Raw genomic sequence first — 20473 nt, 5'->3', positions numbered from 1 at the left:
TAGAAAGAGGGTGGTGTCCTCAAAAGAAATAGAGAAACCTGAAAAGAATGAGGGAATGGGTTTAGGTCAAAGATAATGAGTTCTGTTTTGGACATGTTGAGTTTATAATGCCTTATAGGACATCCAGTTGGAAATGGCAGTTTGTGAGGAGTGACTGAAATTTGCAAGAGATACTGGGGCTGTTTTTCCAGATTTTCTCATCATGACACAACGCGTTATAAATTTTAGGTATTCATAATTTGGGAACCGCTTGATTTTGAAGAATTTTTATAATAAAAGGATACTCATTTTGCCATTTCTCTTTAAACATTAGTTGAGTAGGAGGCTGAAGGACCTACCTTAAACTGTGTCAAAGGTTGAAGATTGTCATTAAAACAGAAATACGTTCACATGTGATGAATATAAACAGCTAGGTAGGGAGGGGAAGTGGTTTACCTTGTTCTATAGTGAAGTACCGGGAATAGTTATATGTGAATGGCAAATAACTATTAATAACTGACATAGGGCATTAAGGTTGGCAAAGCATCTTACATACATTTGTATTGCTTGAGCCTTAGAACAACCCCTGAAGGTAAATGCTATTGATACTATTATTCACTTTTTGCAGAAAAGGAAGCTCCCTCTGAGACATGGTAGAAACTTCCCCCAGCTAATAAGTTTCTAAAGTGGGATTCAAATACAGGTATTCCTGACTGCATTATACCATGCTGCTGTAGTAACTCAACAACCATTTGAAAAAGTGAAGAAAATGGTCAAACTGATTATACGGTATCCTACAGAAAAAAAAACAATAGGAAGGAGGGAAATGAGTTTGTTTTATTGGATTCAGCCAATTCCCAGGGAGCTTTTTAAAAATTGAATTCAGCCTTGCCAAGTCAATGTGTAAGATTATGTGGGTGTGAGAGATGGTAAGCTCTCTTATCCTGCTGTTTATTATAAGAATGATGATAGCACTAAAAACTGATTGCTTTTCAATTTCGGAGGAGGGACATCAAATCCAGTAAAAAGAGCGTTTACATTCCACCTTGCGTTTTCTCACATTGTATTGTATTTTATCTTTAATTCACTCAGTATCATATGGGCGGACAGTAAACAAATAAACAAAAAAGTGCCCTGTTTTGCCTTTTCCCTTAAGGGATATTTATTTATTGGAGAAATAAATTGTCTTTTTTTTTTACCTCTTTGTTTAACATGTTTTCAGTGAACAGTTTTGTAAAGGTTAATACGCGAGGAAATTAGCTTTCAATCAAAAACCTAAATAGCCAACCAGTCACATTACTGGGCAAACTAACAATATTTAGAAATATGTAATGTTGGAGGTGGAAATGACTTCAAAGGTTATATAGTCCAATCTCCTTGTTTTGCAGATGAGAAATTAAAAATCTTGGTAAGTAAAAGGAGTTTCTCAAGGGGACAGGTAGTGCAAATACACGGACAGGTGATGGAACTGCATTTTCTGACTCAAAACCCAGTGTTTATTCTAAATACCACACTGCCTCCAGTTAGAATTAAGACGTGCCAGTGCCCAGAATTCCCAAATGGATATGATCTCCAAAAGAATGAGGACTATTATTTTGATACTTTTGAAGGAACTATAAATTCTCCTCTGTGGGTAGTACCTCCACAGACACAGATAAATTACCATGGCTACAAAATGTATAACCTCATGACCAACTTTACGAAGGAGCTATGATCTGTTGCCAGATTAATGTTGGATGATCTTCCAGCTTGGTAAAATGTTCCAGAATTTGTGCTCTATTGGTAGAATCTCAATGAAGGATAAGCAGAGCATCATTCAACCAAAAAGCTTTTTATTAAGTGCTAGGTGGCATTAGTAGGTAGAGTGCTGGACCTGGAGTCAGGAAGTCTCATCTTCCTGAGTTCAAATCTAGCCTCAGATGCTTACTAGCTGTGTGACCCTTAACTTAACCCTGCTTGCCACAGTTTCCTCACCTGTCAAATGATCTGGAGAAGGAAATGGCAAACTGCTCCACTATCTTCGCTAAGAAAATCCCAAATGGCGTCACAAAGACTCAACAACAACAAAGTGCCTAATATGTACCAAGGATTGTACTAGTCTCTGGGGATAAAAAGACAAAAATGAAGTAGCCCCTGCTCTCAAGGAATTATTGGGGGTGCAGGTGGTGGAGCTAAAATATGCGTACCTTTAAGTTAAGTTATAGATGGTAATTTTGGTAAGTTATGTTAAGTTATATATGGTAATTTTGCTAGTAGTAGTAGTAGTAGTAGTAGTAGGGAAATACTAACAACTTAGGGGGAGCAGGAAAGGCCTTCTGTAAAAGGGGGCATTTTAGCCAAACTTTGAAGGAAACTAGGGTTTCTGAGAGGCAGAGGTGAGGAGGGAGTGTTTATCATGCATAAGAGACAGGTTTACAAGTTCACAGAGATAGTAAATAAAATTTGATATGTGAGGAAGAGACAGAAGGCCAGTTAAGCTAAACTATAAAGTACTTGAACAGGGATAATATATAATAAAGCTCTAAAACTTGGAGCCAGGTTTTAAAAGGTTTAAGTGCTATACAGAAGATTTTTAGTTTATCCTAGATAATAACAGGGAGCCACTGGAGTTTGTTGAGAGGGTGAATGACCATATAAGACTAGTGCTTTAGGAAATATCACTTTGACCACTGTGTGAAAGATAGATTAGAAAGGGGAGAGACGTAAGGCAAAGAAACTAATTGAGAAGCTATTAGAATAGTCCAGTTCAGTGGTTTCTAAATTGGGGGGAGGGCTGGGAAGGAGGCATATGGCATGACCCCAAGGAATACTTGTTTAATCAGAGGGTCAGGGAGTGGGAACACAGATTGCATCTCATCCTCCCAGAAGCTCTCCATCATGGAGCTTATCTCCTACACAATATGTGCCAAGGCCTGTACTAGTACCTCTCCTTTTATTCATTATGGCCCCAAACTCCCCAGTCTGCCCCTTCCCATCACTGGCCTCCTATGGCGATGAAAGCTTCCAAACTTTTTCCTTTCTCCACTAGACATTGTGACAAATGCACACAAAACTGTTAAGGTAAAAGTTTTCCTCAGTGTCCCTACTCCCTCCTCCCCAAAACACTTTGTGGTTGTTTACAGTGGGTGATTATCAACTCAGGACCAATGAGGAAGAGCCTACTTTCCCAACATACATTTAATTTTTGGTAGGATAGAGTGAATTGTATAACATGAACAGGTTTGGGTGGGTTATGATCTGCATAGCAGATCTTACTATGTTACCTTTTCCCAGCCCTATTCCAAAGTTCCCTATATTTTTTTTGAGGGCATCTTCATCCTTTTAGTCACCCAGTTTCACAACTTTGATTTGTATCCCCAGCACTTAGCGTAGCACCTGACACATAACAAACAATAGATTCTGGTTAACTGACTGAATTCTCATTCTCATACCATATAGTTAATCAGTTGCCAAATATTATGGTTTCTAACCCAAGGAGTCTCTCATATCTTTCTTTCTTATGCAAACATCAGCCATTCTCATACAGTCACATATCACCTCTGGACTGTACTATTGCCATAGACTCAGAATGTTTCTCCCCTGCCTCAAATCTGTCTCCTATCCAGTCTATCCTCTATACAGCTGCCAAAGTGATTTTCCCTGAAGCACAAATCTGACCATGTGCATTGGTAACTAAGGTGGGACTTTTCTTATGTTTTAGAATAATAAATTAATTAAGTGTCTTTGATTGAGCCTTGCTGGTGCAAAGCCCCAGGCCCAAACCCCTATCTACTAGGTGCTAAGCCAATATGGGCTGTGAAGCCCTCCGGCCCTAAGGGGAGTTGCTATGACCAGAGCCAATAGTATGCATCTAAGTTCTGGTCACTCAGATGACATTTGATGATGTCCAAAGACTGTATAAAAAGAGAGAACAGAGCTGTTTGCTTGGGGCCCTCACTCTTGGAGGAATGTTGATGTGGAGACTCTGGGCAGCTATAGTTAAGAGCCCTCCAGCTTGTGAACCCAGATGTTGATGCCTTCTTGGTAACTATGAATTGTATTTGGTCTGTTATAATGTATCTTTGTAATTTGTTTGTATTTGCTCTGAAGTTCAGGGTGCTGGCTTTTTCCCTTGAACTAAGTGAATGATATATGTATATGTTGGATTAAAGTAAGATTGTTAACCCCTTAATGTTACTTTCCTTAGCAAAGCAGATCGAAAGAACCTGCGCAGGCAGCGTTCTTGTTGTTGGGCTTGTGTTGGTCTTTCACCCCTACAGCAGCTGCTAGCTGAATTGTTGCAACATCATGTCACTTTCCTACTCAATAAACTCCAGTGGCTCCAGTGGCTCCCTAATACTTCTAGGATCAATATTAATTCATCATTATCTCACCCATTTAAAATTTTTTGTATAATTTTTATAATCTATTGACTTTTTAGGGTTTTTATACTAACTTTTTAGTACATGATACAAGTTATTCAAAAATAAATATTTTGAGGGATTCCTCATTTTTTTTAACTGATAAAAGTGTGATTAAAGTTTGGAAAACTCTGGGTTAGGTGAGTGGCAACGAGCATTTGAGTTAGGGTTGTGGCTGTGTGAGTGGAGAGAGAAAAATAAATCAGAAAGATGTTAGGGAGGTAGATTTGACAGGATTAGGAACCTGATAGGGATATGTGAGGTGAAGAAAGGTGAATATCTCAAAGATTACTGCAAAGTTCCAAACTCGAGTAGCTAGGAGGATGATGCTGCACCCTTGACAGAAACAGAGATTGAGCGGTTTTGAACATGTAGAGAGAAGAGAGCCTAGAATAGAACCTTGATTCATGCCCAGAGTTAAAGGGCAGCAAAGTTAAAAAAAAAAAGCAGACCTTCAGATTGGAATTGACTAGGGTCATGAAAACCCAAACAGGAAGGAGTATCTAGGAAGTTGGAGGTGGTCCTCAGTTTCAAATGCAGCAGAGAGGTCAAAGATCAGGACTGAGAAAAGGTCATTCAAATGAGCAATTAAAAACCCTTGGTGTAACTTTGGAGAAAGTAGTTTCAGGTGTCTAAAGCTAAATTTGCAAAGGTTTGAGGAGTGAAAAGAAGTAGAAGCAACTAGTATAGACATCTTTTTTCTAGGTATTGATAAGTAAAGATCAAAGATGGGGGTGGGGGATTTGGAGGCAATCTGCTAGAAGTTATGGGATCAAAAGTACAAGTAAAGGGATTGGGCTTTAGTGGAGGATGCAGAATACTTTTTTTTAATTGTCATAAAATTTATTCCTGGACAATATGATTTCTATATAATTTAGGATGATCCTTTATTTCCTATATATTTGAGAAAATATTTATTTTATTTGTTCCGAGCTTTGGATATTTTTATTTGTCTGGCAAAAGCCTGACTTCTTTCCAAAGGCTCTAACATTTTCAAAGGAAGAGTAAATTCATACAGGGGAAGTCAACTCAGATAAGCAAGAATGAAAAATCATTTTTCACTGAGAACACCATGGAAATGTTCTCATGTGAATCACTAGTGATAGTGATTTTGTGGACTAATTTTTTTTAAGATCTTTCTGCCCACCTGAATAAAACATAAGAGCAAAAATGTGAGATTTGTTCTCTCCTTTTCTTCCCAAATTTGACAGAAATGGAGGACAGAAAGGAAAGAAACCTTCTGATGTGAGTGGCATAACAGAAGGAGAAACTTGGTTAGTTTTTATTTTTCTGAGGGAATATCTGAGTGTTAAAGTGCCCTGCTTGGATGGATGCTTATATTTTAATTCCCTTTTCCTCTGAAACATTCTACCTTCATAGATCCTACACTGATCTATGAGCCATAAAGCGTCATAGCAGCTCTCCCTTAGACATGGTTTAGGGGGCTCATGTCAGGAAAAGCCATTATTTTATTTCCTTTGTATATCATTTCCCTTTGTTTTTCTTCATCCTGTGGTGAGAATCCGGTCTTTATCACAGAGAGCTAAGTCCTGGAATATGACTCTCTTTGGCTTACATATCTTCCTGGTTTATTTCCCATTTGGAATGCAAATTACTCTCTTAATTCAAGTTGACTTCGTTTGTGTACATTGGGAGGAGTTTGGGCATCTGGGCTTATAAAACTCTTTGCTCTCTGATTTCTCTTGCCATTTCCCAAATGCAGACCCTCCATTTTCTGAAGCTGAGTCTCATTAGCTCTCTTTTCTAAATTTATAGTGGTCTCAATTTGTCTCTCTAAGCAAAAGGCATATTTTTAGTATGTTTTGTAAAGCCCAAGACTATTCCCAGGTTATAGGAGGGTTGATAGGTAGGAAGAGGAATGTGATGCCTGAAATTTATAAAACATAATTCCTGCCCTAGATAAACATATGATCTAGTTGAAGAAACAAGATGAACACACATGAAATAACTAGAGAATAGGGTTTTTTCTAGTAAAATTATATTTTAAAAATATCTTCAGATTTATTTTCCTTCTCTAATATTGTAGGAGTAGGTGTTAGATATTTATGTAGTACTTCATATTCCAAAATGTTTTTTGTTTTAAAAATAAATAAATGTTAAGTGTAAAGAGGGCAAAACGTTAGTGGCTTTAAGTAAGATTGACTTGTTAAGTTACTTCTGTTTTCAAATCTGGTATTTGATGTATTGCTCTGGACTGTCCTTTCTCTGTGGGGAATCACTCCCTGCCTGATATAACATTCTGAGTTCCATTCCTACTCTTTTTTTCTTTTTTTTAATTAGATTTTTTATTTTTAGTTTACAACACTTAGTTTTACATGTTCTTGAGTTTCAAATTTTCTTCCCTTCCCTCCCCTTCCCATGCCCCCCAAGACAGCATGCAGTCTGATATAGATTCTACATAGACCTTCTCATTAAACTTATTTACACAATAGTCAAGTTGCAAAGAAGAATTATGACCCCTACTCTTTTTGAGTACTCCATTTCTGCCCTGGAGGAAAAGAACTGTTAATCAGTCTTTAGTTTGCACTTTCAGAGATGTGGGGAATTCTCTGCTCCTCAACTGTTTATTCTTATGAATCCAGACAGGAAGAGAAGAATCCATCTAAACAGAAGTTGTAGCTTTTTGTTTCATTTTTTAGTAGCTAATTGGGTCTCCTCTTCCTAGCTGCTGGACAGTGGTCCATTGGAGAACTCAATAATGAGTACCTGGTGACATTTCTCATCCGTTTGAAAAGTTATCAGCTGCCAGGCCCAAGAGGATGAGATTTCATCAGAAAATTTGGCCAAGGGGTGGTAGTGGGTTTAAAAATAAGAATACAATTGTGAAAGGACGTGCAAATCAGTGTTAACTTTAGTTTCAGCTGCTAACTATATTAGCTCTTAACCTATTTCACATCTGCTTGAGAATGGAAAAAAATAAATCAGCACTAAACAGACCTTCCCTCCCACTGCCAACTTAACAAAATAGAACTATTTCTGTACCAGATTTTCCTTCTTGCTTTTTCCCTAAGCCAGCGGAAGTGGGAAAATTGCTATTTATGTAAAGAATTTTTCTACCTTTCATTTCCTCACGTTCAGGGTAGTTAGATGAACTTCCCTTCAATTTAAATGCAATTTCTGAAACATAAAAGCCATATCTAGACTGGGTTGTAAGATGCCATTTTAATGCTGATAGACAGCATAGCTCCAAAATAACTGGATTGGTTTTCTAGTATTTGAGCTACAGAAGGAGTAATAAATCAATACTTGAAAAAGATGATGGTTAGCTCAGCATGTCTTGACCTTTACATGTGTATGTGTATATGTATATGTATATATATATATGTATATATATATACATGTGTGTATATATATATACACACATGTGTATACATATATATATATATATATATCCTTCCTGAAAAGGTGAGTGTTGAGCAAAAAATGTTAAACCAGAATCACTACTTTTTCTTAACTTATATTACCATCCTATAGCTACATTCCTATGGGATAAATTTGAGCACTGATAAATAATTAAAAATTAGACTTAAGGATATTAATGTTCATTTCAAGGACATTTTTGCTTTTCTTAATTCACAGTCAGAGGTTCTCAACCTTTTTGTGTGTCATAAATCCATTTAGTAGACTGATAAAACCCATGGAGCCTTTCTCAGAATAATGTTTTTAACTAATTGACAGAAACACTAAGTTTCATTTAGAGGTTAGTGAAAATAAAGATGTAATTTTTTTCCAATCCAAATTCAGCCTCCCCCTGAAATCTGTTCTTGGTCTCCAGGTTAAGAACCTGATCTATGTATATTAAATCCCTAAAGGAAAAAGTGTTATGAATAATCACAGAATGATAGAAACAATCCATATGGTCATTGTATCATCTTTAAATTATTGCAGTTATTAAAATATTTATTAAAATGTACTTTTATATAGCTACTATCCATCATTTCATCAGTGGAAAGCCCCATTTCCCTGATGCAGGTCACTACCTTCTCCGTGCCCAAGGCAATGGCATTTGTGAACTGCTGTCCTTTCAAAGCTTCCTCTCCTGGTTGAAAAGGCTTCTTTAAACTTTGCCAGGCTGATACTCAGATAACAGACTTACAAACTACCCATCACAGTATGCTTGAAGCCCCTTAGGCCAATAGGTATTCCTAAAGCTTGAGCTCCACCGGCATAACCTTGACTTTTTCCCAGTTTCATTGACATAATACAGAGAGGCACTAGAGGAGGGCTTTGTTGGAGGACTGAAAGTATAAAACAATGAGCAATTTTGCAGTATGTTCATATTGTGCCAATTTACCAAATGAGCAATGTATAGTGCAAAGGTTTGTTGTCTTTCAACTAACCAAAAATCCCAAACTTCCATTCATAGAATTCTGTTGTAGTGGTTATTTTAGGGCTGAATACACAGGATTCTTACAAGGATTATTTTCTTATGCTGTCCATTTGCAATTTTATTCTAGATTTAGTCATATGCATATACATACATGTATCCAGTGGCATGCATATGATATAAGATATCTAGCTATGTGTGTAAATCACTCCCCAGGTTGATCAAGTATATCAAAGGGAAATGGCACTAAAACAGTCAGTGTGCTGGAAGTTAGGCTAGTCTATGTAGCAGGGAGCTGGCTGACTCAGTGGACAGAGCGCTGGGTCTGGAGTCAGGAAGAACTGAGTTCAAATTTGGTTTTAGACATTTACTAGCTGTGTGACCCTGGGCAAGTCACTTAATCCTGTTTGTCTCAGTTTCCTCATTTGTAAAATGACCTGGAAAGGAAATGGCAAACTATTCCAATATGCTTGCTGTGAAAACCTCATGGCTGATATGTATAGTCCATGGGGTCACAAAGAGTCAGACTTTGAACAGCTAAACAACAGTCACATGTAGCAGGGAAGATTGGACCAATGTGGGAAGTTTGCTTCTGGATCCACATGTAACTTCCTGACCTTGACCTTCAAAAGGCAGGTGACAGCATGGGAAAATCTTAAAGACTCAGGGAAAAGTTGGAAGGCAGTGGTACAGGCAAGTATTGAGCTGTGAAAAGGAAACAGGAGGTGTCAAAGAAGAAGGCTAATTACTGGGGCCAAAAGGTAAAAGTTATTTGTAACTACTGGAAAAATACAAATTTCTGAAAAGGCCAGATCATTTCTGCATCATTCAAGAAAAGCAAAAAACTTAACATAGATAAAACTGGGATTGTCCTTAATAATAATATAGCAATAATAATAGCTGGCATTTACATAGCTGTTTAAGTATGTTATCTTATATCAGCACCAGAGCACCCCTATGAAATGAGCACTGTAGGTTGTTGGTTTGGGTTTGGTTTTTTTTTAATAGTTGAGGTTAAATGATTTGTCCAGGGTCACACAGCTAGGAAGTATCAGAATTGGGATTTGAATCCAGTTCTTGGTAGTTCCATGTTCAGCATTCTTTCTACTCCTCAATCCTGCTTCTATTAAGAATCTCTTTCTTGGTAAACAGTACAAATGAGAGCCACCAGCAAGATTTTTAGGAAGATATTTAAAGAGAAAAATAATTTTCAGACATCCTTAAGACCTTGATTTGTGTTACTGTATATATCTGAAAGTATTAAAATAATTTTAAAATTCTGATTAACCCTTTTTACCAATTTATATTGGGTTCTTCCTTCTTGTCCCCATTAGTTTAAATTAGTGAGATTTTAGTGTACAGTGCTTAATCATTTAATTAGGGCATAGAGATTTCAAAGGCCTAAGAAATGGGCTTAGAATACTGAATATATTTAGACTTTAAGTCACTAACTTGTGTCCCTCAGCTCCTAGATTTAACAGAAACTATAAAAAACAACTATATGTACTAGTCAGCTATAGAATATCTAATTCAGTAAGTGGGAAGATCTCCTTTCAAGACAAGTATTAATATTATTCCAGCAATTTTTACAGTATGTACAGATTATAAATTATATTTTCATTTGCTATTTGACTAAAACTAATCATTGATTCAGGGCAACTAGGTGGTACAGTAGATAGAGCACTGGGCTTGGAATTAGGAAGACTTTTCCTCATGAGTTCAAATCTGGCCTCAGACACTTACTAGCTATGTAAACCTAGACAAGTCACTTAGCCCTGTTTGCCTCAGTTTCCTCATCTATTAAATAAACTAGAGAAGGAAACTGCAAACCACTTCAGTATCTTTGCCAAGAAAACCCCAAATGGGGTCATGACTGAAACAGCTCAACAATAATAAAAGTCGTTTATTCAGTAAGGTCTTTTCATCGCTTATCCACGAAGCAGGTAGCTAAAAACCATGTTGGCAGTAGGAAGACGTGATATGTGCCCCAGAGGCGTTTATAATCTAATGGGTGGGTAACACAGTAGAATGGAGAGAGTTCTAGGACTCTCCCAACCAAGTCTGGGGACTTGGGTTCAAATTCCATCTCTATTTTTTAACCATGTTTCCTTGGGCAGGACACATAACCTCCACTGGCCTTAGTTTTCTCACCCATAAGTGAAGAGGTTGGGTCAGATGGCTTCTGAGGTCCCTTCCAGCTCTTTATCAAAATGTGCTGATTTTGAAGTCGGAAGACTTGAGATTAAATACCACTTCTAACATTTGTTACCTTTATGACATTGGGCAAGGCAAGTAACCTCTCTCAGCCTTAGTTACTCATCTGAAAACGGAAGGTGTTTGATGCGATGGCTTCTAAGCTCCATTCTAGCTCTAGCCCTGTGATCCTAGAGATGTTTGTAATTATAATAACAAATATACATAGAGCTTTTTTTGCAGGGGGGGAGGGCAGGTTATTGAGAGACAACAGGGCATGGTGCTGGCTTTGAAGCCAGGGGGATCCTGCTTCGATTCCTGCCCCTGACACATGCCAGCTATGTGACACTGGGCAAATGACTTAAATTCTGTTTGTCTCAGTTTCCTCATTTGTAAAATGGGAATGATAATAGTACCTACTTCCCAGGATTGTTGTGAGGATCAAATGAGATAACATATGTAAAGCACTCAGACCAGTGCCCAGCACGTAGTAAGTACTATAGAAGTGTTAGCTATCATTATTATTATTATAATTATTAGACAATTCTCTTAAGACCTGAAGTTGCAGAGAAGGTACCAACCTGCATAGGTAGAGAGGATTTCCCTCCATTAATGAAATCTCAGATCTAGCAGCATCCCTTAAGGCTTTTAAGGCACTTTGCTAAATAACAAGCTTATAAAGTAACAGATACAAGCATCATTAACCTTATTTCACAGACAAGGAAATTGAGGCTGATCGATTAAGTCACTGCTGATCAGTGTTAGAGCTGGTATCAAACCAAGTCTTCCATTTCCAAGTCCAGTGCCCTTTTCACTATATGTTATTTACCATCTGTGCCTTGAGCTGAGTTAGGATAGATTCCCAAGTGCAGCTTCTCCCAGGGGGCATCTGTGATAAAGTTTATTCTTTCCATCTAGAATGTATCAGGGGATAAGGGGTGCATTTTACAGCTCTGGCAAGGTGATTTTGGGCTTCTTTTTTTTTTAACTGCTAGCTCACCTTAGCTCTCACAATATTCCATTTCTACTCTTTCTTCCTGAGGCTCAACTTGAATAGGTGAAATTTTTCATTGCAACTGCATGAGTCAGAGAACCTATCTTTTGTGTGCGTTCCTCAATGGTCTGCAAGAGCCAGAAAGTAGGAAGGAAGTTGGGGGCAGTCTCATATATAGCTCCTATTGCAATAGATTCAACATGAAGGTTTTGTTTGTTGACTTAGCCTTTGGGAATGTTCCACATGAAAGGGTTGATAGAGGTGGTGTTGAGTTTGTCTACCATGGAAATACCCAATTCCCTTCTAGAAGAGGGAGCATAATTTCTGCTATTGCTCCTCTTTTCACAAGGTGCTATGCCACCTTTTCTACCCCACCTCCCAGGCCCAGGGAGTCAAAACAGCTTTTGCTTCAAACTGTAATTTCAAGAATCTTATGAATGGCCTTGTTATTCTGCCTGACATATTTTTTAAATTTAATTTTCTTTTTTTTATTGCATTTTAAGTCTCCCTCCTTCCTTCTCCACCCTGCACTAGAGAAGGCCACCATTTCACAAACACACACACACACACACACACACACACACACACACACACTCGTAAAGCCACACTATGCCTGCTTCTGTTTATCAGTTCTTTCTCTGGAGGTGGATAGGTCCTTTGTAGTTGATATGAATATTTATAATACTCAGAATAGCTTAGTCGTTCACAGTTATTCTTTCAACGATATTGCTGTCACTGTATCCAGTGTTCTCTTGGTTCTGCTCATTTCACTCATCATTATTTCATACAAGTCCTTCCATGTTTTTCTAAAATCAGCCTGCTCATCATTTCTTGGAGCACATTAGTATTCCATCACAATCATATACCACAACTTGTTTAGCCATTCCTCAATTGATGGGCATGCCCTCACTTTCTAGTTCTTTGCCATCACAAAGAGAGCTGCTATAAATATTTTAGAACATATAGGTTCTTTTCCTTTGTCCTTTATCACCTTGGGAAACAGACCTAGTAGTAATATTGCTGGGTCAAAGGGTATACACAATTTTATAACTCCTTGGGCATACTTCTAGACTGCTCTCCAAAATGGTTACAGTTTACAGTTCCATCAGCTGTGTATTAGTGTCCTACTTTTTCCACATCCCCTCCAATATTTGTCATTTTCCCCTTCTATCATTTTAGCCAATCTAATAGGTATGAGATGATATTTTAAAGTTTTTTTCAATTTGTGTTTATCTAATCAATAGTGATTTAGAGCATTTTTTCATATGACTATATATAGTTTTGATTTCTTCATCCAAAAACTGCCTGTTCATATCCTTTGACCATTTATCAATTGGGGAATTACTCATATTCTTATAAATTTAACAAAGTTCTCTATATATTTGAGATATGAGACCTTTATCTAAGAACCATCTATAGAACATGAGAAACAGACCCCTGATTATTTCTGGGTGGGGAGAGTTGTTGATTTTGTATCAGTGTTTTGAGATTCTCGGGCTATTTAAAAAACTTTTTAAAAATTATAATTATTATTCAAGTCAGTGGCCTTTTTTTTTCTAGAGGCAATTATCTTAATTAGGGGCAATTTCAAAAAGCGAATTCCTTGAACTTCTGTTCTGGCATGATTGAGGCAGTAAAGAGAGAAAGAAGAGCCATTCTCTTAGTATATTTTCAAAATAAATCAAATTGTTTTCTCAGTTTCTGCCATAGCTTTACAACATGGACCCTGGAGACTCAGATAACATGACATATCTATTTAATTTTCCGCTGTTTGTTCTCTGTATGTTTAATCATTGAACAGTGGTTGGAAGTTGGGGGTTATAAATTCCCTTTCCTAAGCCAGATGTAAACAGGAGTGACTTGATGCATAAGGCAAAGCAATCCCAGTAGACACTTCAAAAGGAGTATGTGTCCCTGGCCTTGAATGCCCTGAAGAAGATCTAGGGCCACACATCCCTGACTGTTTTCCCATTTACAAGATCCTAGAAGGTACTGTCTTTTCTTCCTCCTCCTTCTTCCCAAATACTTATTATCTATTGAATGCCTAATTGTGCATTACGTTCCACTAAGTTGCTGTATACAAAGAGGATTCAGAGAACTAAGCAATAGGAGAACTTAGAATCCCACCCCTTAGGTGAGGAAACAGTGAAGTACTACCAGCGATCCACTCATAGAACACAGATTGTAGTCCCTGTTGACAATAAAGTGAAAGACTTGGGCTCTTTGAGGGCGGGTCCTCTTGGGTTTTTGGTTTGTTTGTCTTTGGCAGAGACAGGTGCTGCAGTGGATGGAGCACTGGGCCTGAAGTCAGAAGGACTTGAGTTCTAATCTGGCTTCAGATACTAACTGTGTGACCCTGGGCCAGCCACTTGACCTCTATTTATCTTAATTTCCTCAACTTTTAGATGGGGATAATAACAGAACCTGTTGTAAGGATCAAATGAAATCATACTTGTAAAGTACTTGCACATAGTAGGTGCTATATAAAGGTGTGGGGCAGCTAGGTGGCACAGTGGTTGGACTGCAGGCTCCCCACCCCTGGGATAGAGTGTTGGGCCTGGCGTTGAAAAGACCCAAGTACAAATCTGGCCTGAGACACTTACTAGCTTCATGAGTCCAGCAAATCACTTAACCTTGTTTGCTTCAGGTTCCTCATCTGTTAAATGGCAAATCACTCTGGTATCTTTGCCAAGAAAACTCCAAATCGGGTCACAAAGAGTTGGACGTGACTGAAACAACTGAACAACAACACATATAAATGTATATTCCCTTCTCCTTCTTTCCCTTCCCTTCCCTTTGTATGCCCAATACTTGATATAGTGGTCTTTTCTCTGTACATGAAAAAGACAGACTCTTCCAACTATTCAATCCTGCCTATTCCCAGTAATGACCTCATCATGGCTGTTCTCAATTCATAAAGATTTTGTATAGGTTGGAAAGTAAACATGTTTGTTGATAATTGTTGAGGTTTGCTAGGTCACCTTTCTAATATTAATATTTTGGTCTGAGTCTTTTGTATGCCTTTGGTTTCTCCCCCTCTTAGATATCTTGCAAAAACAATCCTGTGGTTCTCAACTGCCTCACCTCTAGCACATTTCTCTTCTATGAATACTTGGTCTAATCCAGATGCTTTTTCTACCTTTGTTCTCTTTGCTGCCATTTCTACCTTCTTCATAAGCACGTCTGAGACTATTTCTAGAATCCAGCTGTGATGTTAGTACTACTTGATGTGAAAATGATTTGCCACCAAAAACTTTGCAGATCTTTCTTTTCATTTTCTTCTCTTTGTTTTCTTCCTTCCATTTTTATCTATAGATTAGAAAGATCATAGAGTTAGCAAAGACCTTTGAAATCAATGATTAGAAAGGAATCTTTTTAATTAAATGAGAAATCAGTTGTTTTATAGATGAGAATTTAAGAATCTGAAGCATAGAGTAAATTTTAAGTGACTTGCCCAGGGTCACATAGCTGTTAAGTGTCTGAAGGATTCATGTATTCAAACATACACCTGGGAAAAGTGGATTTGCTTGATGAATTAATGAATGATCTAGGTATAATTGAAGAAATTACATGCATGTAGTGGAGGAAAGCCTGTCTCCCCAGTGGCCCTGAAGGATGCATGACTAGCTCCCTCCCAAACATAAATAGCAAGAACAAATCCATTATTAATATTACATGAACAATTTAAAAAATTTTGGAAGAAAGCCTAAGTTAATATCAGCTTTCAAAGGCAGTATGCAGTATTCCTACCTAGAGGTCATGGGAGTCAACAGAAACAGGTATTTCTGGTATCTGCCTTTTCTTTAACCAGGATTTGCATAGAGGTCCTGTTGTAGGCATTTTGATAAGGTATATGTGTTTCTTTAGAGATCTGGTACATATCAGAACATGAGGCAGTGTGTCAAGTCTTTTGTTCTCATTTTTCCCCTGGTGTATGTTTTAAGCTTGTCTTTGCTGTTTATTAGTAGTGTTATATTAATTAAAAGGGGGAGAGGATTGGACAAAGACAGTTTAATACTGGTAAAAACTTGGAAGTCACTGGCTGGTACTATTACTCAGGATCAAGCTTCTAGCAGGTTCTACAAGTTTGGATTCAGTCAAAGGGCCACACTTGGGGACCTACAGGGCCATATGTGGCCTTGAGGCTGCTGGTTCCCCACCCCTGATAGTGTGTTACCTACCAACAGGTTTTACGGAGCCCATATGCCATTCTTTCTCCAAAATAACCAATGCATGTACTCCATAAACAATCCAGGAACCTGTTTAAATAGAAGGCAAATATTTTAAAAGATGAAGCACTAGATAGAGAGGTGTTTGTAGCCATGTAAAAAGGATGGTTGGAATTTCTTGCCACAGTGGTGTATTTGCTGGGCTCTGTCTCCCAAAGACCATTCTCTGTGGCTCCTGTACATAACCATCTGCTTTGTATGCAAAAGACCTATCAGCAAAGACTCCAAACAAATAGCAAATGTTATTTTCCTATCGGTCACTGTTTCCAGGAGGTACAGAGAAGGGGCAAAGCTGTAGTTTTGATTTCTTGGCTGAAAACCCATGCCACTTCAAAGCTCCCAAGTGAGTTTGTAGAGAGGAAAGGGGGTGGGCAGCTTGTGGGGTAGCAGGTTTTAGCTGAGATTAAGATAGGATTAAAGCAACAGAAAACTCAAAACTAAATAAAAATCCTCTGGGGCCCACTTTGGAAAAACTGAAACAAAAAAACCTGGAAGTTTTCCAGGATCTTATATTACTTTTTTAAGGGAAAGAATGGAGGGGCTTTTTTAGAGGGCCTAAGGCAGAAAGCTGCTTACTGAATGGCCCCGATTCATTCTCCATTTTTAAAGGAGGCAAAAATTGTCTTTCATTTTGGGCAAGAGAAAGAAATGGCGTGGCTAGTATCTTACTTGTAGATGGGGAAGTGTATGTGCTAATGCACACCATTGCTTAATAGCCTTCTTTAGTTTAAGGCAGTTGCTTTCAATTTATCATCACAAGTAGAGATGACCTCTGAGCCCAAGAGCTAGACTTCTAGGCTTAGAACTTCTAGACACATTTCGGTCAGATTCTATAGGACTCTGCCTGGTCTTTCCCCATATGATCTATGTTAAGCCTGTATACTTAATGACACTCTTTGAATAGACAACTAGGGAAGAACCAATGGAGTTTTTAAAAACAATCACCAGATCCCAGCAACTCATGTGTTGTAATTCTCTTTACTCTTTTGCAGCTAAATGATGAACTATTTCCCTATTCTGGCTCTGGTACATTGGTTCAGGGTTTTCCCCTTTCACTAGGGTTGGAAAAAACTAATAGGAGCCTTCTAACCAGCAACATCTTTTTCATTTCTTGGTAAAATGCTTGTGAAGCAAGGCGTGTGGATGAAAGCAACTCTACTGGCTATAAATGACTAACATTGAAACCTGAATTGGATAGGAGTTATCACTTAAGCATGTTTTTGCCTACTGTGTATCCCAGCTTTGATTATCCACGTAAACTGCTATTATTATCACTTAGAAGTGAAAGCAATAGATAGATATAGGCATATACGTATATATGTACCCATTACAGGTTAGTTTTACAAAAGGCAATCTGCATGATAATCACCAGTTCTAAACAGATTCGTGTCAAAGAGCCACAGCTATAACATGAGAGACTGTCCTTGACATAAATATCTAAACAGCTGGTCTCTGCCACAGCAGGGACAGATACCTAAGGAGCATAAATTGTTCCCTGAGTCACTATATTCACTTCTTACCGGGTATCACCTCAGGAGTATAAGGGCTAAAAAGAGTTCCCTTGTGATGAAATTTTCCCTTAGAGAGTGAGTTCTGAGATCTGTGTCCTAAGGGTGTGTTTGGAGGTACGGCCGTGGGTGGTGGGATTATATTGGAATCTGGAGCTCTTGGGATCTAAGAGTTCACTTCTTACCGGGTATCACCTCAGGAGTATAAGGGCTAAAAAGAGTTCCCTTGTGATGAAATTTTCCCTTAGAGAGTGAGTTCTGAGATCTGTGTCCTAAGGGTGTGTTTGGAGGTACGGCCGTGGGTGGTGGGATTATATTGGAATCTGGAGCTCTTGGGATCTAAGAGAGGTCCCATAGGGGGTCTCAGGTTCTACAACAGAAGAATGGAGATCTAGTTCTTTGCTCCCTCAGGCTTTATACATGCACCAGTCTGTTGACATAGTTGTGTTGGTCACTACCTCCCACATTCCTGAGTTCTTCTGTCCCAGTCCCAATTATGGTCACACAGGAGTGGAGAGGATAAAGAGAAGTCCCCGCCATCTCTTCATACATGTATAACATACATCTGCCACAAAAACAAGTAGCAAATAATTCTTTTGGAAATATACACTTTCTTCTATACTGTGGGTTAGATTTTGGGAACTAGCCTAGGAATTTAATGTAGATAATTTCTATGTGTCGCTATGTTTCATGATTTGTCTGGACCCACGTAGAACTATCTAGTAGAAAGTATGTAAGAGAAGGTGCTAGGAAAACTCCCCCTCTTCCGAGTTACTAGATGAATTGTCTTCAGGTGAGTATTATTTATGACTATATATATTTCCAGATTGCTTAAAGTTTGGGTTACTATAAGTATATTTTACAAAAATATAATCTGTATATACTATATACATGTAGTTTCTATTATAAATCATTACATAAAGACAAATTTTAAAATGATCATTTGTTTTTGTATCTATAGTAAAAAAAATAGTAATAATGAATATGTCCAGATTCTTTCCCAAAAGTCTCTCTAAAACAAAAAGGTTTGATTCCACTCTTGTGACAAGAGAATATCGGGCTGGAGCAGTGTCCTCATTCCAGTTAAATCACATAGACCTCTCTGATTGGATGACAAGAAATAATAACTGCAAGGTTAGAGCCTCTGTGTAAACAGAGGTGCTTTTGGGAACCCTGATCAGCGTGCTTTACGTAATTATTGTAACTCATTCATGACTCAATTCTTAACTGTGCTTATTCTTTTTATAAGTGTTAGAAAGGAAGATATCCACAAGACAAAGTAGAGAGGAGCTGATAAGAAGGGGAGTGCTTAAGGAATTGCCTGATCAAGGTGAGGAAATTAACACCATAAATTAAAAAATATTGTCGTCCTGAACTCTTTGATGCTTTCTTTCATTTCCGTGACTATTACGTCTCCTCCACTAGCCATAGTCAACAAATTAAACAGGAACTCCATCCATCACTCAGTCAATAGACATTTATCAAGCACCTTCTATGTGCCAAGCACCTTACTAAGCACAAGGGATATAAAAAAAGAGAGCTCTTGCTTCCACCAATCACACCTGAACGATCTGGAGAAACAGAAGTTCATAAAAGGTATGAAATCCCCCACTGAACCAACAGCTGTCCCATTTTAGTCTAAACTCAGAGATCTGCAAAGCTCTCCCTGGAGTGGGAGAGAACACATAAGGGACTTCATTTCCTTTAACTTCTTCCATCTTCCTGAACCGACTCTAACATTCTGCAGGAAGCAGATTCAATGGCTTGGAATATGAGTCTCATTCAGCTCAATTGTTTCTTCTAGCTGCCAGACAGAGACAGACAGGTAAAGGAACAAACAATTCCCTTCTGTCCTATTGTACATTCATGTGACCCAAATTCTCTGTTCCAGACAAACCAATAAAGCATGAACAAGAATGGAAACAAACTTTAACTTCTTGGTTAAACAATTTTCTTCTCCTTTATTTTCTAAACTCATTTTCCCTGATCTGTTTTTTCTTGATGTAGCTGCTCAACTGAGAGATTTTTTTCTCTTGCCCATTCCCTAACATTTGTCATTTCCAAGCACTTTTCTCCACTTCTTTATGTAAAATGCTTTGCAGACCTTAAAAGGCTTATATACATATTAGCTCTAACTATTGCTATCATTCTAACCAACTTCCTGTATTCTTTCCACCATTCATTAAACTAAGTTAGAACTTTAAGGGTAGCTAGGTGGTGCAGTGGATAGCACACTGGACTTGGAATCAAGAAGATTCATTTTTATGAGTTCAAATCTGGCCTCAGACACTTCCTAGCTGTGTTACCCTGGGCAAGTCACTTAACCAACCCTATTGCCTTTGTTCCACATTTGTAAAATGAGCTGGGGAAGGAAATAGCAAACTACTCCAGTATCTTTGCCACGAAAACCCAAACGGGGTCACAAAGAGTCAGACACGACTGAAACAACTCAACAAACAACCATGGAAGTGCAGAAGTATTTTTTCTGTTACTTCTCTGAGCTGACTGTAGTGAATTTTTCTTCCGTTATAACCGTGAGGAATTTTTAATGGTACAATGCTGGTTCATCTAATCTTACTTTCTTCTTTGTCTTCCTAACTATTGCTGTAGTATATCCTTATCAATGTACTTTATTAAAGAAGGATTATGATATATTTCTAATGTTTCATAAACAATAGTATTCCTTTATCTATTATCCATCAGAGGTGCTTATGGCATTTTTTTTTCTAAGAAGCCACTTGAACAGAGATGATATGACCTTTTTAAGGTTGTAGTGATTAATAGTCATAGTAGTAGAGCTGAAAAGGAAAAGTCAGCTACTG

The 20473-nt window shown here is 38.0% G+C and overlaps 1 protein-coding gene across 2 annotated transcripts in view; it reads left to right on the top strand.

The window, feature by feature from the left end:
- The window catches only part of PHACTR2 (phosphatase and actin regulator 2), a 168203-nt gene that overhangs the window by 63025 nt on the left and 84705 nt on the right, over positions 1-20473 (top strand). For both annotated transcript variants that reach the window (XM_036766346.1, XM_036766345.1), the window contains exon 3: positions 18901-18981. In XM_036766346.1, coding sequence (XP_036622241.1) covers positions 18901-18981 — 81 coding nt within the window. The remainder of the gene's footprint in view (positions 1-18900; positions 18982-20473) is intronic.

This window comes from Trichosurus vulpecula, chromosome 7 (assembly GCF_011100635.1).
Source record: "Trichosurus vulpecula isolate mTriVul1 chromosome 7, mTriVul1.pri, whole genome shotgun sequence".
In the NCBI taxonomy this organism is placed as follows: Eukaryota; Metazoa; Chordata; class Mammalia; order Diprotodontia; family Phalangeridae; genus Trichosurus; species Trichosurus vulpecula.
This window is presented reverse-complemented; position numbering and strand designations above follow the sequence as displayed.